At 37.7% G+C, this 22,998-nt stretch overlaps 1 protein-coding gene across 1 annotated transcript in view; it reads left to right on the forward strand.

Moving 5' to 3' along the window:
* STPG2 (sperm tail PG-rich repeat containing 2) overlaps positions 1-22,998 on the forward strand; it is a 383,941-nt gene that overhangs the window by 251,770 nt on the left and 109,173 nt on the right. Inside the window, exon 9 of the mRNA XM_069595066.1 lies at positions 21,790-21,949. Coding sequence (XP_069451167.1) covers positions 21,790-21,949 — 160 coding nt within the window. The remainder of the gene's footprint in view (positions 1-21,789; positions 21,950-22,998) is intronic.

A 22,998-nucleotide genomic window follows, 5' to 3' on the forward strand; every position in this document is an offset into this window, starting at 1 on the left:
TTGTTGGATTCTGACTGCTAGAATTTTGTTGAGGATTTTTGCATCTATGTTCATCAGTGATATTAGCCTGTAGTAGTCTTTTTTTTGTGACATCTTTGTCATGTTTTGGTATTAGGGTGATGGTGGCCTCATAGAATGAGTTTGGAAGTTTACCTTCCTCTGCCATTTTCTGGAAGAGTTTGAGGAGGATAGGTGTTAGCTCTTCTTGAAATTTTTGGTAGAATTCAGCTGTGAAGCCATCTGGACCTGGGCTTTTGTTTGCTGGAAGATTTCTGATTACAGTTTCAATTTCCGTGCTTGTGATGGGTCTGTTAAGATTTTCCATTTCTTCCTGGTTCAGTTTTGGAATATTGTCCTTTTCTAAGAATTTGTCCATTTCTTCCGCATTGTCCAATTTATTGGCATATAATTGCTGATAGTAGTCTCTTATGATCATTTGTATTTCTGTGTTGTCTGTTGTGATCTCTCCATTTTCATTTCTAATTTATTGATTTGATTTTTCTCTCTTTGCTTCTTGATGAGTCTGGCTAATGGTTTGTCAATTTTATTTATCCTTTCAAAGAACCAGCTTTTGGCTTTGTTGATTTTTGCTATGGTCTCTTTTGTTTCTTTTGCATTTATTTCTGCCCTCATTTTTAAGATTTCTTTCCTTCTACTAACCCTGGGGTTCTCCTTTTTTTCCTTTTCTATTTGCTTTAGTTGTAGAGTTAGGTTATTTATTTGACTTGTTTCTTGTTTCTTGAGGTATGCCTGTATTGCTATGAACTTTCCTCTTAGCACTGCTTTTATAGTGTCCCACAGGTTTTGGGTTGTTGTGTTTTCATTTTCATTAGTTTCTATGCATATTTTGATTTCTTTTTTGATTTCTTCCGTGATTTGTTGGTTATTCAGAAGTGTGTTGTTCAGCCTCCATATGTTGGAATTTTTAACAGTTTTTCTCCTGTAATTGAGATCTAATCTTAAAGCATTATGGTCAGAAAAGATGCTTGGAATGATTTCGATTTTTTTGAATTTATCAAGTTTAGATTTATGGCCCAGGATGTGATCTATCCTGGAGAAGGTTCCATGAGCACTTGAGAAAAAAGTGAAATTCATTGTTTTGGTGTGAAATGTCCTATGGATATCAATTAGGTCTAACTGGTCTAATGTGTCATTTAAAGTTTGCATTTCTTTGTTGATTTTCTGTTTAGTTGATCTGTCCATAGGTGTTAGTGGGGTATTAAAGTCTCCCACTATTATTGTGTTATTTTTGATTTCCCCTTTCATACTTCTTAGCATTTGTCTTACATATTGTGGTGCTCCTATATTGGGTGCATATATATTTATAATTGTTGTATCTTCTTCTTGGATTGATCCTTTGATCATTATGTAGTGTCCTTCTTTGTCTCTTTTCACAGCCTTTGTTTTAAAGTCTATTTTATCAGATATGAGTATTGCCACTCCTGCTTTCTTTTGGTCTCTATTTGCATGGTATATCTTTTTCCAGCCCTTCACTTTCAGTCTGTTTGCGTCCCTTGTTTTGAGGTGGGTCTCTTGTAAGCAGCATATAGAGGGGTCTTGTTTTTGTATCCATTTGGCCAATCTTTGTCTTTTGGTTGGGGCATTCAACCCATTTACGTTTAAGGTAATTATTGATAAGTGTGATCCTGTTACCATTTATTTTATTGTTTTGGTTTCGGGTTCATACACCCTTTTTGTATTTCCTATCTAGAGAATATCCTTTAGAATTTGTTGGAGAGCTGGTTTGGTGGTGCTGAATTCTCTCAGCTTTTGCTTGTCTGTAAAGCTTTTGATTTCTCCTTCGTATTTGTATGAGATCCTTGCTGAGTACAGTAATCTGGGCTGTAGGTTATTTTCTTTAATCACTTTAAGTATGTCTTGCCATTCCCTTCTGGCCTGAAGAGTTCGTGTTGAAAGATCAGCTGTTATCCTTATGGGAATCCCCTTGTGTGTTACTTGTTGTTTTTCCCTTGCTGCTTTTAATATTTGTTCTTTGTGTTTGATCTTTGTTAATTTGATTAATGTGTGTCTTGGGGTGTTTTGCCTTGGGTTTATCCTATTTGGAACTCTCTGTGTTTCTTGGACTTGGGTGATTATTTCCTTCCCCATTTTAGGGAAGTTTTCAGCTATTATCTCCTCAAGGATTTTCTCATGGTCTTTCTTTTTGTCTTCTTCTTCTGGGACTCCTATAATTCAAATGTTGGATCGTTTCATATTGTCCTGGAGGTCTCTGAGATTGTCCTCATTTCTTTTAATTCGTTTTTCTTGTTTCCTCTCTGATTCATTTATTTCTACCATTCTATCTTCTATTTCACTAATCCTATCTTCTGCTTCCGTTATTCTGCTGTTTGTTGCCTCCAGAGTGTTTCTGATCTCATTTATTGCGTTATTGATTATATATTGACTCTTTTTTATTTCTTCTAGGTCCTTGTTAAACCTTTCTTGCATCTTTTCAATCCTTGTCTCTAGGCTATTTGTGATTCCATTTTGATTTTGAGATTTTGGATCATTTTCACTATCAATATTCGGAATTATTTCTCAGGTAGATTCCCTACCTCTTCCTCTTTTGTTTGGTTTGGTGGGCAACTCTCCTGTTCCTTTACCTGCTGAGTATTCCCCTGTCTCTTCATCTTGGTTATATTGCTGCGTTTGGGGTGGCCTTTTAATATTCTGGTAATTTGTGGAGTTCTCTTTATTATGGAGCTTCCTCACTTTGGGGGGGGGGTTGTATCAGTGGCTTGTCTAGGTTTCCTGGTTAGGGAGGCTTGTGTTGGAGTTCTGATGGGTGAGCTGGGTTTCTTCTCTCTGGAGTGCAGTGGAGTGACCAGTAATGGGTTATGAGACATCAAAGGTTGGTCCTTGGGTGGAGCTTGGTTTCAGTGTAGGTAGGGAGGCATTTGATGAGCTCCTATTGCTTAATGTTCCCTGAAATCAGGAGTTCTCTGATGTTTTCAGGCTTTGGACTTAAGCCTCCTGCTTCTGGTTTTCAGTTTTATTTTTACAGTAGCCTCTAGACTTCTCCATCTATACAGCACCAATGATAAAACATCTAGGTTAAAGATGAAAAGTTTCTCCACATTGAGGGACACTCAGAGAGGTTCACTGAGTTACAAGGAGAAGAGAAGAGGGAGGGGGTAGTTAGAGGTGACTGGAATGAGATGCGGTGAGATCAAAAGAGGAGAGAGCAAGCTAGCCAGTAGTCACTTCCTTATGTGCGCTACATAGTCTGGACCGCTCAGAGGTATTTACGGAGTTATACAGGGAAGATGAGAGGGAGGAAGTAGACAGAGGTGGCCAGGAGGATAAGAGAGAGGAATGAGAAGGAGAGAGACAAATCCTGCCAGTAACCAGTTCCTTAGGTGTTCTCCACCATCTGGATCACACAGAGATTCAGAGTTGGATAGAGAAGAGATGGGGGAGAAAAGAGACAGAGGCCACCTGGTGGAGAAAAAGGAGAGTCCAAAGTTGGAGAGAGTGGTCAAGCAGTAATCTTGCTCTCAGGTAAAATTGGGTAGTGAAGTTTGGGTTTTTAAATGTACAAAATTGACAACAAAAACCAAAGAGCAAAGATTAAAAAACTAGAGTAGGCGCTGGATTTTCAAAAATACAATATTAAAGAAAAGAAGCAGAAGGAACAAGGAACAAGGAAAAAAAAGAAAAACAGAGACACAAGAATTAAAAAAAAAAACAAAAAACACACCAATAACCACCCAAAGACTATATATGGTGTTTTCCTTAAAAAAAAAAGAAGTTTTTTTTTTTTTGGATAGTAATAATAGGTTATAGAAATAAAAATTAGAGGAGAAATAGAAGACTTAACTATTAAAAAAAAGTTAGAAAAAAAAGGAAAAAAAAGGAATGATTTTAAAAATAACAAAATATATCTGGCCCTTCTTGGATGTTGTGGGCAGTGTGGGGTCACTTCCAAGGCGGTTCCCTCTGTTTAACTTCTCCTTATGCTGGTTTTTTAGGCTCACTAGTTCAGTCGCACTGTGGGGAAGGGGGATGCTGCAAACAAATAGCACTGTCGTGTGCACACAGTGTCTCAGCCCCGCTGGACCTGTCCCTTCTCGCTGTGCACAAACCGCTCCAGCTCTACGATGCTCAGCTGGGAACCGTCTGAGGCCGGCCCTAGGCTGCGTGTACTTCCCTGGTCTATGCCGCTCAGGTTCGGCACTCAGGTAGCCCTCAGAGGCACAGATTCGGTTGGGACTGCGTTTTATGCCCTTCCCGGGTCCGAGGAGCTCAGGAGTTTGGTGAGCGCGATTGCTGCGACTTGTTGCCTTTTCTGCCTCTGTTACTCAGTTTTCTGGGTGGACCGCTGGCGCCCCTTGTGAGGCAGATGGTGACTGTCCAGCACCCCCAGAAGTCTTAGCAAAGAAGCCTGTTTGAGTTTGGTAAGTAAAGTCTCTCTGGGTCTGCAATTGCCCCTTTCTAGCTCTTACAGCTCTGGCTGCCTGTCCCCGGCGGGGGATGGTCTGCAGCCGGCTTTTTCCGTTCCGTCCTTTGTTCTGTGCTCGGTCGTGGCGGTGTCTTATGTTCGAGCTTTTCATGCGGGTATCTATCCCACGGTCTGGTTTGCTAGCCCAAGTTAGATTGTTCTGGTTGCGCGTGGGGCGTTCCTGCCTGATTCTTACAAAGCTCTGCAGCCTGCGCCTCCCGCGCGTCCCTGCCCTGCCCCTACTTCTAGTGGTGGATGCAGGCGTCTGTGCTGCTTTTCCGCTGGGGGAGTTACTGCTGGGCTTGTAATCTGTTGGTTTTAATTATCTATTTATTTTTCCCTTCCTGTTATGTTGCCCTCTGTGTTTCCAAGGCTCGCCACAGACTTGGCAGGGAGAGTGTTTCCTGGTGTTTGGAAACCTCTCTTCTTAACATTCCCTTCCCAGGACGGAGCTCCCTCCCCACCTCCTTTGTCTCCTTTGTCGTCTTTTATATTTTTTCCTACCTGTTTTTGAAGACAATGATCTGCTTTTCTGGTTGCCTGATGTCCTCTGCCAGCCTACAGAAGTTGTTTTGTGGAGTTTGCTCAGCATTGAAATGTTCTTTTGAGGAATTTGTGAGGGAGAAAGTGGTCTTCCCGTCCTATTCCTCTGCCATCTTAGGACCGCCCCTCGATCTCCTGCATTTTAAGTGTACAGTTTTTTTTGATATTGAAATCTACAACCTGTGTCATAAAATGTTATTTTTGTGTATGTTAACATTACCAGAGCTTCCTATCTTGCCTTCTTTCTCTGTTGAGACAATTAATGTTCATTTTCTGTTGTTCTGTATGCCTTCTTTGTCTTACACCTTGCTTTCTCTTCTCTCTTTTCATCTTTTTCAGTTCATTCTTCTCTGTCATCATCTTTACTCTTGTCTGTCTATATATAGCCATAATTATTTGAAGTAGATAATTGGATGCTAAGATATTTGTAGCTTACAGAAAGCCAGTGTGGATCATTCTGCCCACTCTTGGCTTACTATGTATGGTGGTGTTAGTTTCCAAATATCAATAGTTCTGTGACTCATCTACTGCCAATCTCATAAGAAGAGAAAAGAAAAAAGGCATGTTTCCTGTACAATGACCCACTGAATCTTTCTGAACATGACCTTCAGCATGCATTATGATGGGAAGGGTTTGGATGAGTGAGTGAGACCTTGGGGGCCTTCTTGAAGCTAATGATAAGGTTATGAATATAACCCAGCAATTCTGACTTCAAGTTCTAATATACTTTAGTAGCACTACCTTGAAATGATTCCTCTTTTTATACACTGGGTGATTCTTGACATACAGAGCATTGATAGTTGATAATAAGGGTCATTTGATTTCACAAAGTTTAAACATGACGTATTGACTGGACTCTTTCTTATAGATGTTTCTCTAGGGTTAATGTGCAATGTTACAACTCTATTATTCAAATTCACAGTTTCCTCACAAATCACATTGAAATTTTACCTCTTCTAAGTTTTCTAACTTTATCAAGATGAGTTTTAGTGCCTTATCCAAATCTGTTCAACTGGCTCTGGGAGCAGTTATTTTTTTTAAAAGAATCATTTACACTAACTTTCTTTCTTTCTACATTCTACTTACAAAGTAATTTACTTTTGGATTTTTATTGAATTGATAAAACTCTGTAGAAATGATGTAAGGATTATACCAGATAGATTTATACCAGATGAATAATTTATACCAGATAAAGGATTATCTGGTAATAATCTATGCTTTTTCCCTACCTGAGAAGCGTTCCCTGCCTGAGTATAGGAAGAAAAAGGTTATATAGGCTATTTCTGCTCACGTTTTACTTTAACCTGCTGAGATATATATTTTTTTCTGTAAAACCAGTGTCAGAGGTCGTCATGAAAAGCTCAAGCATCAAAAGTAAAAGTCTACTTTTTTGACAGCAAAGAGAAAGAAATATATCTCACATAAAATAATAATCCAATTTAACTACCTGAAGACATATTGTAATGATTTTGTGAAAGTTAGGCCTTGATCAGTTTGAATAGAAATACTCCTGCATCATTGCTGAGATTATAAATTTCATTTATCTTTACCAGAAACTGGAGCATCTTTAGGGAAAGCAGTACTTGAACAGTTTTATGCAACAGATAGTTTAAAAAACTGCTTTATACATTAGGCTAATTTAATCACTGTAGGGGTTGAAACTGCTTTCAGGGTGTAGTGTCAGCCCTACTTTTATGGAGAAACTCAGTGATAAGATCACACATGAAAGGGAAAGCTTCGAGACAGATACTGATAGATTCATTCACTAGCTCATGTATCTACTCATTGATTTAAAAATGTTCATTAATCACTTGCTGTGTGCTGCACATCTGAAGGTATGATGATGTACTGGGGGTAAAATGATGAGCGAAACAGATTCTTTGTGAATCTTCAAGAAGTTTACCTTTCTATGGGAATAAGTGATGTTAAAAAATAATTGACTTCAATTGAAAATGCAATAATGACTACAAACTTAAGAGCTATGTGTTCTGAAAGCCTATTGCAAGAGCGAAAGGATCCAGGGAAGATTTGAGACCCAAAGGATGAGCATGAATTAAACAAAGTCAATAAGTCATGGGTCAAAATAGCTTTTTATATAGTCTAAAATCTTGATAGTATTCTAGAAGTGAGTTAATTTTTTATGGTTCTGATTTCCTCACAGGTAGCTATTGTGACTGAGATTACTAGTTCCCTACGCCATCTTTATTTTTTTTCTTCCTTTCTAACATTCCTATCTAATATAACCCAATTTTATTTAGAAGAATAACATGCCCAGATAAAACAGTTACTTTTTAAAAGTTCACTTATAGGGTGGTTATTTGACACAGTTTTAACCAATGGGAAGAAAACAGAAGTTACTGGTTTTGACTCCTAGGAAAGTTCCTCTTGGAAAGTTTTTCAGCTGTTAAACAGAATTTTGCCCTTTGATTCTTCTTTGGATTTCTAAAATGAGAATGCTATGGCGGGAGCTATGGCTAATGTCTGAGAACATTAGGATGATGGTCACAATCTAAGTATAGTAAAATAGAAAGCCAGAAAAGGCCTTGATTCCCTGTGTAACTCTGGAGCCCCTAAACTCTTGGATTCCTACTATCATTTTTTCTTTAATTTGAGAGAATAAAAGAAAAATTAATCTGAAATATGTAGAAATCTGAAATATATAGAATCCTATCTGTGGAAACCTTGACTGCCTACTCATTAGATGACTTTATTCTCTTTCTACCCTTATATTGACAAAGAAAACAGTATTCAAGTAGATATGGTATATTTATTTAATGTGCCTTTTATACGTTTGTGTGTCTATACAAGCAATAAGTATTAGAAGAATTAAAAGGTAAAGAATATCAGTTCCAGCTTGAGTGATCAAGAGTGCTTCATGGAAAATATTCCATTAGAACTGAGCTTTAAAATTGTAAAGGCTTTTGCATACCAAGGAGAATCTACTGAACTTTTTCCGCATAGACACTTAGGAGCTGATGAGTGCTTCCTGTGGATGTGTGTCATGTTTTAGTACGAAACTTGCTTGCTATTGGAATGCCAGTGATTTGAGACTGGAAGGCCTAAAGGTTTAAGAGGCAGTTATTACAGTTGTCAAGCAGTATTTTGGAGCCCTTACCAGGATCTTTTTGGTAGTAAAGGAAAGAGAGCGTTGATTTTTAGATATAGGAGAGAAGGGTGAAATGAAAGACAGCTTTCTGTTTTTAGGCCTGGCTACATAAAGAATTGTTGTAGGCAGGTGAGAAAGGATAGATAATTGGGTAGCTGTGGAAGGAAAGAAAATGAATTTTATCTTAAGGCTATCTGAGAATAATGAAGTGGAAGTATACAGCAAACAATTAGAAATTTGTGACTTAAGCATGATGAGTTGTATAATATTATGTTGGAGAAATTAGGTGAAATTAATGGTTTTATTGCCAACATAATTTTGCCCATCAGCATTTTTTTTTTCTTTACTGGGTTTTGAAGTATCATAGTGTAGCTGACAATTCTACTTTCTTTCATAAAACAGCATTAGGATAAAAGGTTTTTTTCACTGTGCTGGGAGATTACAGAAAATGAAATCCATGTTTCCTGTTTTTGATGATCACAATTACATTATATTACATCTATATTAAAATATTTTTCTTTCTAAAATAACATTCCTTTCTGACTCATATATTTAAAGAAGTGTATGTTTAGAATGATGAATATTAGGAATGCTGAAAAAAGGCAGGGGTAACATGTTTGTAATTATAATTTACAATATACAGAACAAAGATAATTTGATTATCATCTGAAATGCCTTTCTTCTCTATAAAGCCAAAATGAAATAACTTGGATAAACATATTGGTAAATTGCTTTAATCGAAGTTTTCTGCATATTCAGGCAAACTTCACTACATTTATATGGTCTATAAATTTTTCATTGTATATATTTGATTAAAGATTTTGATTTGATGCTTTGATTGAAAGTATCCTTGAAGTTTTCTTAACACACTTCACTAATATGACAAGCTTCATCATAAAAGAACCCCTAAATGTGTTCTTAATAATTATATATTTGAAATTTTAAAATAGAATTTTAGACCAGAATATACCTAGCTAGAAATAACAGCTAGAACAAGTTGCCCCAAAACATAAAGTTAATTTTGGCCCAAATTATAGTTGATTAGTGATTTATTATTTTACCTAGCTTTGTATGTGTATATGCAGTATATGTATATACCTATATACCTTATAGAAAGCAAAAATGGAAGAACACTTGTTTTATATCTTGCAAGAAATAGTTCGTGTCTAGTTACCTAGAATGTTAACTCTTGTAGTGTGTGTGAATTTGTCACCTAGCTAGTATCCTTAGAGCTGTTGTGTATCACTGTGGACTCAACCTGCTGGTCAGAGTTTGTCTCCTAAGCAAGGCAAGACTGAAATTCCACTCTTCCTTTGTTGCCCCGATTCATGTTGCCCTTCCTGAGGGTCTCATTTTTCCTCCCTGCAAGTCCTACCCTTTACAAATTTTCAGCTTACTCTTTAGCTTCCTATGCTGTTTGGGTTCAAAACTTGGCAAATATCTTGAGAAAGAGCTTGTATTTGTTGCCAGCCCATACAATAGTGACTTTGGCTCCTAAGCATCAGGAAGCTGCACATTTTCTCCTGTCTCTTTAGCCCGGACTTCTGTTCTTTTGCTTGCTCCAGCACTCAGCAAAGAGTCCATTGTAAAGAACCGTAAAGAATTTGTTCTCCCCTGATCTTCAGTCCCTTAAGATAGACTTTGTGTCCTTTGAAAGCTCTACTAGTTCCTCTTTCCGGTAGAATAACCTGGCTGCCTATGAAAAACCTAATCATTAGCTCGTGTCTTGATTTGGTAAATGCCCATATAGGAGAAAGCAGCTTGTAATGTAAACCATATTAGAAGGGCTTTCCCTATTTTTGAATTTAGTACATAAAATTAAGTGTGCTTCCACAGATTTCTTATATTTTTAAAATTATAATTTTAACATTTTACCATTTTTAAAAAGTAATGGTGGCTTATCAAAACCTACTCATTGGTGGAAATGCTTGAATAGCAACTTTAATTACAAATCAAACATGCTAAGACAAATTGCAATTAGAGATGAGCTTAACATTAAAAAAAAATTAATTTGCCAGAATAATATGATAATTAAAAATTTTTTATCACAGCTCCACAAATATATACAATAATATTGGCATAAATACAGGGAAACGCAGACAAATTTAAAAACAAAGGTAACTTATTTGTCTGTATAGATCTATCTTTAAAACATAGAATAGAGTTGACCACTTTGTGATTTTACTGATTAGGACAAAATGAGAAAAGGCAAAAATAACAAACATAAACAATGTAGATAAGGATATTTCTGCATGTTCTTGAAGTAATAAACACATTTTTAAATAAATTTGAAAACTCAGGACAACAATAGACAATGGTCCTTACTGTAGAAAAATGGAATCCAGAGTTAATATCTAAAATATGTGTTTTTCAACCAAAACTTATTAGATATGTAAATATTAGGTATAAGTATGTTTCAAACTCAGAGGGAGAAAACAGTCCAGACACTCTGGTAAGATTAAATATTGTATTTAACAAAGAAAGACTTCAAAGTAGCTATCATAAATATATTCAAAGAATCAAGGGAACTTCAGTTCAGTATAGTTGCTCAATTGTGTCTGACTCTTTGCAACCCGATGAACTGAAGCATTCCAGGCCTCCCTGTCCATCACCAACTCCCGGAGTTTACTCAAATTCATGTTCATTGAGTCAGTGATGCCATGCAACCATCTCATCCTCTGTCATCCCCATCTCCTCTTGCCATCAATGTTTCCCTGCATCAGGGTCTTTTCAAATGAGTCTGTTCTTTGCATCACGTGGCCAAAGTACTGGAGTTTCAGCTTCAGTATCAGTCCTTCCAGTGAACATTCAGGACTGATTTCCTTTAGGATGGACTGGTTGGATCTCCTTGCAGTCCAAGGGACTCTCAAGACTCTTCTCCAACACCACAGTTCAAAAGCATCAATTCTTCGGCACTCAATTTCTTTATAGTCCAACTCTCACATCCATACATGGCTACTGGAAACCATAGCCTTGACTAGATGGACCTTTGTTGGCAAAGTAATGTTTCTGCTTTTTAATATGCTGTCTGGGTTGGTCATGACTTTTCTTTCAAGGAGTAAGTGTCCTTTAATTTCATGGCTGCAGTCACCATCTGCAGTGATTTTGGAGCCCAAGAAAATAAAAAGTTTTCCACTGTTTCCCCATCTATTTGCCATGAAGTGATGGGACCAGATGCCATGATCTTAGTTTTCTGAATGTTGAGCTTTAAGCCAACTTTTTCACTCTCTTTTTTCATTTTCATCAAGAGACTCTTCAGTTCTTCTTTACATTCTGCCATAAGGGTGGTGTCATCTACATATCTGAGGTTATTGATATTTCCCCTGGCAATCTTGATTCCAGCTTGTGCTTCATCCAGCTCAGCATTTCGCATGATGTACTCTGCATATAAGTTAAATAAGCAGGGTGACAATATACAGCCTTGACGTACTCCTTTTCCTATTTGGAACCAGTCTGTTGTTCCATGTCCAGTTGTAACTGTTGCCTCCTGACCTGCAGACATATTTCTCCAGAGGCAAGTCAGGTAGTCAGGTATTCCCATCTCTTTCAGAATTTTCCACAGTTTATTCTGATCCACACAGTCAAAGGCTTTGGCATAGTCAATAAAGTAGAAGTAGATGTTTTTCTGGAACTCTCTTGCTTTTTCAATGATCCATTGGATGTTGGCAATTTGATCTCTGGTTTTGCTGCCTTTCCTAAATCCAGCTTGAACATCTGGAAGTTCACAGTGCACATACTGTTGAAGCTTGGCTTGGAGAATTTTGAGCATTACTTTACTAGTTGTGTGAGATGAGTATAGTTGTGCGGTAGTTTGAACATTCTTTGGCATTCCCTTTCTTTGGGATTGGAATGAAAACTGATCTTTCCCAGTCCTGTAGCCACTGCTGAGTTTTCCAAATTTGCTGGCATATTGAGGGCAGTGCTTTCATAGAATCATCTTTTAGGATTTGAAATAGCTAACTGGAATTCCATCACCTCCACTAGCTTTGTTCACAGTGATGCTTCAAAGCCCGCTTGACTTCACGTTCCAGGTGTCTGGCTCTAGCTGAGTGATCACTCCATCATGGTTTTCTGGGTCAATAAGATCTTTTTTTTGTATAGTTCTTCTGTGTATTCTTGCCACCTCTTCTTAATATCTTCTGCTTCTGTTAGGTCCATACTGTTTCTGTTCTTTATTGTGCCTATCTTTACATGAAATTTTTCCTTGGTATCTCTGATTTTCTTGAAGATATCTCTAGTCTTTCCTATTCTATTGTTTTCCTCTATTTCTGTTCATTGATCACTGAGGAAGGCTTTCTTATATCTCCTTGCTATTCTTTGGAACTCTGCATTAAATGGGTATATCTTTTCTTTTTCTCCTTTGCTTTTCACTTCTCTTCTTTCCACAGCTATTTCTAAGGCCTCCTCAGACAGCCATTTTTCTTTTTTGCATTTTGTTTTCTTAGGGATGGTCTTGATCCCCATCTCCTGTACAATGTCACGCACCTCCGTCCATAGTTCTTCAGGCACTGTGTCTATCAGATCAAAAATCCCTTGAATCTATTTGTCACTTCCACTGTATAATCATAAGGGTTTTGATTTAGATCATATCTGAATGGTCTAATGTTTTTCTCTAGTTTCTTCAATTTAATTCTGAATTTGGTAATAAGGAGTTCATGATCTGAGCCACAGTCAGCTCCCGGTCTTGATTTTGCTGACTGTATAGATTTCTCCATGTTTGGCTGCAAATAATATAATCAGTCTGATTTCAATATTGACCATCTGGTGATGTCCATGTTAGAATCTTCTCTTGTGTTGTTGGAAGAGGGTGTTTGCTATGACCAGTGCGTTCTCTTGGCAAAACTATATTAGCCTTTGCCCTGCTTCATTCTGTACTCCAAGGCCAAATTTGCCTGTTACTCCAGGTATTTCTTGACTTCCTACTTTTGCATTCCAGTTCCCTGTAATGAAAAGGACATCTTTTTGGGTGTTAGTTCTAGACGGTCTTGTAGGTATTCATAGACCCATTCAACTTCAGCTTCTTCAGCATTACTGGTTGGGGCATAGACTTGGATTATTGTGATATTGAACGATTTGCCCTGGAAATGAATGGAGATCATTCTGTCATTTTTGAGATTGCCTCCAAGTGCTGCATTTCAGACTCTTTTGTTGACCATGCTGACTACTCCATTTCTTCTAAGGGATTCTTGCCTACAGTAGCAGATATAATGTTATCTGAGTTAAATGCACCCATTCCAGTCCATTTTAGTTCACTCTTTTCTACAATGCCGACGTTCAGTCTTGTCATCTCCTGTTTGACCACTTCCAATTTGCCTTGATTCATGGACGTAACTTTCCAGATTCCTATTCAGTGTTGCTCTTTACAGCATTGGACTTTGCTTCTATCACCAGTATATCCACAACTGGGTGTTGTTTTTACTTTGGCTGTGTCTCTTCATTCTTTCTGTAGTTATTTCTCCACTGATCTCCCGTAGCATATTGGGCACCTACCAAGCTGGGGAGTTCATCTTTCGGTGTCCTATCTTTTTGCCTTTTCATAGTGTTCATGGGGTTCTCAAGGCAAGAATACTGAAGTGGTTTGCCATTTTCTTCTCCAGTGGACCACGTTTTGTCAGAACTCTCCACCATCACCTGTCTGTCTTTGGTTGCTCTACAGGGCATGGCTCATAGTTTCATTGAGTTAAACAATGCTGTGGTCTATAGGTTCGTTTTCTGTGATTGTGGTTTTCAGTCTCTCTGCCCTCTGATGGAGCAGAATAAGAGGCTTATGGAAGCTTTTTGATGGGAGAGGCTGACTGAGGGGGAAACTGGGCCTTGTTCTGATGGGCAAGGCCATGCTCAGAAAATCTGTAATCCAATTTTCTGATGACATGTGGGGCTGTGTTCCTTCCCTGTTATTTACCTGTGACCAAACTATGGTGGAGGTAATATGATAATGGGTCCTCCTTAAAAGATCCCATACACTCAGTGCCCCCAACCCTGCAGCAGGCCACCACCGACCCACGCCTCCACTGGAGACTCCTGGACACTCCTGGGCAAGTATGGGTCAGTCTCTTGTGGGGTCAAAGGAACTTCAGTTTAGATAATTAAAGTAAATATACTGAGTTAGACAGTAGAGAATATCAATGAAAAATAGAAACAAGCATGCAAGCAAGCAAAGGAACCAAAGAAGAATTCTAGAATTATAAAGGACAAAAATGTAAATGAAAATTGACCAATGGGACTTAATAGCATATTTGAGATGACAGAAGACAAAATCAGTGAACTCAATAAAATATAGTTCCACAGAAATCATTGAATCTGAAGGAAAAAAATTGAACAAAATGAGAAGTTTCAGAAATCTTTGAGTCAGTGTCACATATTCCAGCATATATGAAATGATAGTCTCAGGAGGAGAGTTGAAAAAGAAAGGGGCAAAAAAAAAAGCTTGAAGAAAAGATAGTGAAAGCTTTTCCAGAATTAATGAAAAACATGAATATTACAAATCCAGGAAGTTCAGTGAACTGTTAAGAAATATATTTATAAAGAGAATCTGCTCTTAAGCATACACAGTCAAATGGCTAGAAGCGAAAAACAAAAAGAACATCTTAAAAGTGAAAAAGAGTTTACTACATACAGTGGAAATAATATGATTATGAATCTCTTATCAGAAATAGTAGAGGCCCAGAATCAGTGAGTGTTAGTCACTCAGTCATGTCCAACTCTTTGTGACCCCATGGACTGTAGCCTGCCAGGCTCCTCTGTCCATGGGATTCTCCAACTGAGAATGCTGGAGTGGGGGGCCATTCCCTTCTCTAGGGGATTTTCCTGATTCAGGGATTGGACCAGTGCCTCCTGTGTCTCCTGCACTGAAGGCAGATTCTTTCCCATCTGAACCACCAGGAAAGACCCCCAAATCAGTGAAATGACATGTTAAATGCCAGGAGAAAAATAAGTGATTCAATAATTCTGTAGCCAGTAAAAGTATCACTGAAAAATGAAACGTGAAGTAAAGACATCCTCAAATCTTTAACCATAGCATGGTAAAAGGAAAATTCATTCTGAGGCTAACTCAGGTTCAGTCTTTGTTCATAATGTACTACATCTTAGGAGTCAACCTGGTGATTAAATGCTCCATATCTTGTTGGGGCTGAAGGTTTAAATGTTGGTATTTGGTAATCAGAGTTTTAAACATCAGAGTATACCTGCAGTTTAATATGTCCAAGATTAGAGAGTATATGAAATTTTACATGTCAAAATGGCAGGGAACCAGGATTGGAAAAATTGAATTTTTTGAAATGAACTGGTCTTTGAGGCTTCAGGTCAGTTAGGATTTTAAGTGGTTAAGAATTCTGGGCATGGGGAATTATGTAGGGCCTTCGATTTTTTATTTTGTTGTTTTGTTGGTTGTTTGGGGCTTAAAATACTAGGAACTTTCCTTTTAAATGTCCTATCGGTATTTCTCTGCAGGAAATGGAAATGTCACTGAGGCTTTCATGTAGTCTCATAACTAATGGAAATAATAATGCTAATAATAACGATGACAATGAAAACAAACAGTATATCTTGTTATGTATCAAGCACATTGATCCGAACAAGTAGATTGCTGAATGTTTCTCTAGCAAAGATGTGTTTATTTGAGATCAGCAGAGAATGGCAATTTGGTGTCTGCAAACATGGTGTATGTGTGCGTGCTCAGTCACTTCAGTTGTGTCTGACTCTTTGTGATCCTATGGACTGTAGCCTACCAAGGCCCCCTTTCCTGGGATTATCCCGGCAAGAATACTGGAGTGAGTTGCCATGCCCTCCTCTAGGGGATCTTCCCAATCCAGGGATCGAACCTGTGGCTCCTGTATTTCAGGTGGATTCTTTACTACTGAACCACCTGGGAAGTCCCTGCAACCATGGTGAGTCACGTGCAAGTCCCTGCAGGGCAAGGGAAGGAGAACACTTTTGCAGAGATGAAAAGGAAGTTGGGAGAGCTATAGAAAAGAGAGTCCAGGGTATTTCATTGCCTGAGTTCTTGCCAGGAAAGAAGAGGAAGAGGGTATTTCTTCCTGTAGGGCTCTACTATCATCCCAGGGTATAAGAGCGCCCTCTTCTGATCTTCTGACTATAATTAATTGAGGTTTATGTTCCTTAATGCTTTAATAGATACCATTCTAAGAATTTTGCATACATAAATTATTTTAATTCTATTATAATTTATGTCATTTTTAGGTAGGACCCTGGCTTTCCAGATGAAGAAGTCAAGACACCTTAGACTTTAATTTGCATTAAAACATAACTTTTATTTCATCAGACATTTATGGCATTTTCCCTCAGTTGCTATTTGCATCTTTCAGTTTGTCCTCCCACTGTTGCCTCTGGGAAATGAACATAACTGCTAGCACTGCCAGTGCCATCACTGGAATAGATTTTTTTTTAACTCACTTTTCTTAAGCTAAAAAAAATAAAATAACCTCTAAATGGAATTTTTAATGTTCTCTATTTTTTTAAAATAACTAACTGCCAATTGAAAAGCTGGCATTTGAGCTTATGGCTTAAACTCATGTCCTAGGTTTAAAAAATTAGACCAGGAAGATGAGAATCAAGTAGTTTTAGCTTTTGTGCTGGGACTCAGTTTGTACTGCAAAACACGTGGGATATTCCAAACACAGGAACAGGATTCAAATACTGAGTAAAAAAAGACATGAGAAATGTCTATTAGATCCACTCATCAAATGCCTTCCCTATTTTCTGTGATGTATAAAGGATCACCAACAGAAATTTGATGATTTTACCTATACATACTATTTCCCCCTGAAATGGTGTATAAAATACAATATATAGGTAGTGTTGTTGCTCTTTTTAAAAAAGGATTATTGCTTTATAGAATTTTGCTATTTTCTGTCAAACCTCAACATGACTCAGCCATAGGTATACATATATCCTCTCCCTTTTGAAACTCCCTCCCATTTCCCTCCCCATCCCACCCCTCTAGGTTGACGTAGGCCTATGTTTGAGTTTCCTGAGCCATACAGCAAATTCTCATTGGCTATCTATTTTGCATATAGTAATGTAAATTTCCATGTTACTGTTTCCATACATCTCACCCTCTCCATTACTGCTCTTAAACAGGCTTTCAGATTTTTCTTACTAATCCTAGGAATTAATTAATGAATGCCTAGAAAATTTGCCTGACATATTAATCTCTTAGATAAAGTGAGAGTTGAAGATGAGTAAGAACATCCTAGAAACATCAGTAAAGGACATAATTAGGAAATAAGACTTTATATTTTTGGGCTGCAGGATCACTGCAGATGGTGACTGCAGCCATGAAATTAAAAGATACTCGCTCCTTGGAAGAAAAGCTATGACCAACCTAGACAGCATATTAAAAAGCAGAGACATTATTTTGCTGACAAAGGTCTGTCTGGTCAAAGCTATGGTTTTTCCAGTAGTCATGTATGGATGTGAGAGTTGAACTATAAAGAAAGCTGAGCACCAAAGAATTGATGCTTTTGAACTGTAATGTTGGAGAAGATTCTTGAGAGTCCTTTGGACAGCAAGGAGATCCAACCAGTCCATCCTAAAGGAAATCAGTCCTGAATAGTCAATGGAAGGACTGATGCTGAAGCTGAAGTTCCAGTACTTTGGCCACCTGATGCAAAGAACCGACTCATTGGAAAAGACCCTGAGGCTAAGAAGCATTGATGGAGGTGGGAGAAGGGGACAACAGAGGATGAGATGGTTGGATGGAATCACTTACTCAGTGGACATGAGTTTGAGTAAACTCCGGGAGTTTGGTGATGGACAGGGAGGCCTGGCATGCTGTGGTCCACGGGGTCACAAACAGTCAGACATGACTGAGTGACTGACCTGAACTGAACAGCTTTTGATAAGAAAATGAAAATGGGTAGTATAATCAAGATCTTTGTAAAGTTTTCCTAAATACTCTGAGTACTTTGTATACGAATGGTTTCTTTGTGTTTTTGTGGTCTTTTATGCTTTCCTTTCGCATACCACAGAGGCATTCCTGAAAGATCCAAAGTCATCTTTGGAACTATTTTACTACCATTTATCCTCAGCCTACTTTTACCGAATATACTCCTAGTGTAGACAAGAAAGAAAGAGTAATTGACATTTCTCAATTGACTTACAGATTGTGGAATTTGTGTTTGACATAGTATTTACACCAAAAATATGGATTTGCATGTAAGAATCTCCTCCACCAGTCATGATCCGTGCTTTTACCTTATTTAGTGATTCTTTGGAAGTGGGAGTTCATACTGTTGGCTTGTGCCTGAAGATGATCATAGGGATTTAAGGAACAAAGAAAGTATGTTTTATAAAGTATGGCTTCTAGATGGACTTCAAAAGTATGGTTTTTCAGTATCCAAATGTGTTTGACTTATTTGAAACATTAAAAAAACTCTTTTCTGTTCTCCTGTACTTTGTTCAGTCTTGTTTTCTATGTTGAAATTAGCTTTGTAGAATAGTAAGGTTCTTTGCAACCTCATGGACTGTAGCCTGCCAGGTTCCTCTGTCCATGGAATTCTCCAGGCAACAGTACTGGAGTAGGTAGCCATTCCTTTCTCCAGGAGATCTTCCCTATCCAGGGATTGAACTCAGGTCTCCTGCATTGCTGGCAGATTCTTTACTATCTGAACCACCAGGGAATAGTAAGATTAGTGAACCCTTTGGAAAGATATAAGCGTCTGAATGCAGAGTTCCAAAGAATAGCAAGAAGAGATAAGAAAGCCTTCCTCAGTGATCAATGCAAAGAAATAGAGGAAAACAATAGAGTGAGAAAGACCAGAGATCTCTTCAAGAAAATTAGAGATCCCAAGGGAACATTTCATGCAAAGATGGGCTCGATAGAGGACAGAAATGGTATGGGCCTAACAGAAGCAGAAGATATTAAGAAGAGGTGGCAAGAATACACGGAAGAACTGTACAAAAAAGATCTTCATGACCCAGATAATCATGATGATGTGATCACTAATCTAGAGCCAGACATCTTGGAATGTGAAGTCAAGTGGGCCTTGGAAAGCACCACTACGAACAAAGCTAGTGGAGGTGATGGAATTCCAGTGGAGCTGTTTCAAATCCTGAAAGATGATGCTGTGAAAGTTTTGCACTCAATATGCCAGCAAATTTGGAAAACTCAGCAGTGGCCACAGGACTGGAAAAGGTCAGTTTTCATTCCAATTCCAAAGAAAGGCAATGCCAAAGAATGCTCAAATGACCACACAGTTGCACTCATCTCACATGCTAGTAAAGTAATGCTCAAAATTTTCCAAGCCAGGCTTCAGCAATACGTGAACCGTGAACTCCCTGATGTTCAAGCTGGTTTTCGAAAAGGCAGAGGAACCGTAGATCAAATTGCCAACATCCGCTGGATCATGGAAAAAGCAAGAGAGTTCCAGAAAAACATCTGTTTCTGCATTATTGGCTATGCCAAAGCCTTTGACTGTGTGGATCACAATAAACTGTGGAAAATTCTGAAAGAGATGGGAATACCAGACCACCTAACCTGCCTCTTGAGAAATCTGTATACAGGTCAGGAATCAACAGTTAGAAGTGGACATGGAACAACAGACTGGTTCCAAATAGGAAAAGGAGTGCGTCAAGGCTGTATATTGTCACCCTGCTTATTTAACTTATATGCAGAGTACATCATGAGAAACGCTGGACTGGAAGAAGCACAAGCTGGAATCAAGATTGCCGGGAGAAATATCAATAACCTCAGATATGCAGATGACACCACCCTTATGGCAGAAAGTGAAGAGGAGCTAAAAAGCCTCTTGATGAAAGTGAAAGAGGAGAGCGAAAAAGTGGGCTTAAAGCTCAACATTCAGAAAACGAAGATCATGGCATTAGGTCCCATCACTTCATGGGAAATAGATGAGGAAACAGTGGAAACAGTGTCAGACTTTATTTTTTGGGGCTCCAAAATCACTGCAGATGGTGACTGCAGCCATGAAATTAAAAGACGCTTACTCCTTGGAAGAAAAGTTATGACCCACCTAGATAGTATATTCAAAAGCAGAGACATTACTTTGCTGATTAAGGTCCATCTAGTCAAGGCTATGGTTTTTCCTGTGGTCATGTATGGATGTGAGAGTTGGACTGTGAAGAAGGCTGAGCGCCGAAGCGTTGATGCTTTTGAACTGTGGTGTTGGAGAAGACTCTTGAGAGTCCCTTGGACTGCAAGGAGATCCAACCAGTCCATTCTGAAGGAGATCAGCCCTGGGATTTCTTTGGAAGGAATGATGCTAAAGCTGAAACTCCAGTACTGTGGCCACCTCATGCGAAGAGTTGACTCTTTGGAAAAGACTGTGATGCTGGGAGGGATTGGGAGCAGGAGGAGAAGGGGATGACAGAGGATGAGATGCCTGGAGAGCATCATGGACTCAATGGACGTGAGTCTGAGTAAACTCCGGGAGATGGTGATGAACAGGGAGGCCTGGCGTGCTGCGATTCATGGGGTCGCAAAGAGTCGGACACGACTGAGCGACTGAACTGAACTGAACTTTGTAGATCCTGGGACCAATCTAAGTATTTGTTTTAACTGATTTAAACCTCACAGCAACTCAATGACATAGAATATAAGTTCTATAGTTTTCCTACTTACAGATGAAGACACTGGAAATTACAGAGGTTAAGTAGCTTGGTTAGGGTCCTACAGCAAGTAAGAAGCAGATATTTGGAACCAAAAAGGTCTAGTGCTAGAGCCTCTACCCTTGGCCACAAGACAAGTCTCCTGCCCGCCAGAAAATTACTAAAACTTAAAAAATATTGTCTTTGTACATAAAACAGATGAACAGATTTGTTACATATAAAACATTATTTTAAAAAATAATTTGAAGGAAACGAGTTTTAAAAGTTTTCATTGAGGTAATTAGCTAATGGTTTTAGGCATTAGTTATGTAACAAATATATAATATTTTATTTTGTTTAGATTAGAATTATTATTATAGTTATTAATATCCATGTGGTTTATGTTGATTAAAAATGTTAATATAACTGTAGAGCATGTTAAGAGCTATAAATGATGAAATGGGGAAGCCTTTTAACCTAATTGAAATCTATTAAAATGAAATAAGCAGTCTCGTTTGTAAGGATAAGTAAAGTATGCTCACATAGGATGGTAAAGCAGGAATAGTTTTGCTACTTAAAAAAATAAATAATCAGTGCTCTCATTTCTATAAAAAATTTGATTTTTATTGTGAAAATTGAAAATTAGAGTTTGATGTATATTATGAAGGGCTTCCCAGTGGCTCAGTGGTAAAGAATTCGCCTGCAGTACAGATGTGAGTTGGATCCCTGGGTTGAGAAGATCCTATGGAGAAGGCCATGACAACACATGACCACTCCAGTATTCTTGCCTGGGAAATCTCATGGACAGGGGAACCTGGTGACCTACAGTCCATGGGATTGCAAAGAGTCAGACATGATTTAGCGACCGAACCACAACAACTGTATTATGAACACTAACTTTTTAAGAATGTGAATCTGTACTTCATGATTCTGTTCATGTTAATTTTTTGTGAGTCAGTTTATACTTTGTTTAGGAGAGGATAATTTAGGGATACTCTTTTAAATTTCCATTTTTAATAATGAAGTAAAAATTTTGTATTTTTCTATGTATACCATTTTTTAGTGTGAACATCTATGCTATATCTTTCTGGAAATTTCCTATATGTTTATGCTAGTTCATTGAAATCTGTTTCAGGGTGTTCCAGCACCAGGTGCCTATGATGTTCAAAAATCATATGAGGTATCTCAAATTCAACATAAATACATGCCACCTCGTACTTTTGTGGCTAGAATAAAACATGCCTCCTTTCTTAGCACAACACCTCGGTGCCTGGACAAAGTGGATGATGGGCCAGGTAAGTAAATCTGTCCTTTTAAAGATATGAGGGAAAAAAATCTAAGGTTTCATTATTAAAATAAATAATTGTAAATATACATTTACATTTACCATGTTTCTTTTAAGTTTGCAGGACCAAAAAAAAAAAAAAAAACAACCTAAGTCTTCTTATTTAGTGAAAGAGTTTGAATTTTTTTCAACTGTAAGGTTTGTTTGGAATTTTATGTCTTTTAATTTTTCCAAAGACAACTTTACTACAGCTCATAAGTCATTTCCTATTAGAGAAAAAAAAAAAACTCTAAATATGCTACATTATTGGAGGAGAAATAACTACTGATGTGGAAAATCAGTCATATACAAGATATATATCTTATACATATCATGCCAGTCTCATGGAATTATTTGAATTTTCCTCAAATATTAAGAAAGCAACTATTTAAAAGCTAAATGTTTTTAATCAGGGCTTGAAATACCAAAAGAAATTTTGATTTTTAGAATTGCAATTAGTTCAGCTACTAGTAATTACACTTTGTACTAAAATATAATGAAATAGCTTTTCTTGGTAATGAAAATGAATTGGTAAGGCTGTTTCACACCAGAGTGCTAGATAAAGAATAGGAACATGAGTTTTCAACAGTAATTTACAAATGTATTGCCAGTAAATAATCAAACTATTGTCATGAATCTTTATGAGACTATAAAAAGAAAAAATGAAATAGAATAGAGAAAATTAAGAGATTTTAAAGAAAAATCAAAGCAGGAGAATATGATGGGTCAAACAAATAAGAATACTTGGGGAACCCTGAAATCTATAGAGGCTTGCTTTATTTTTCAGTTTCACTAATCAGGTATATTACCAACTTACAGGTCCATTTTAAGTCCAAATTTAGCTTTCCTTAGTTTCTTTTTTTTTTTTTTTTGTATGATCAATATCTTTTTTTTTAAAATTTTTATTTTTACTTTATTTTACTTTACAATACTGTATTGGTTTTGCCATACATTGACATGAATCCACCACGGGTGTACATGTGATCCCAAACATGAACCCCCCTCCCACCTCCCTCCCCA

The sequence above is a fragment of the Ovis canadensis genome, chromosome 6, assembly GCF_042477335.2.
Source record: "Ovis canadensis isolate MfBH-ARS-UI-01 breed Bighorn chromosome 6, ARS-UI_OviCan_v2, whole genome shotgun sequence".
In the NCBI taxonomy this organism is placed as follows: domain Eukaryota; kingdom Metazoa; phylum Chordata; class Mammalia; order Artiodactyla; family Bovidae; genus Ovis; species Ovis canadensis.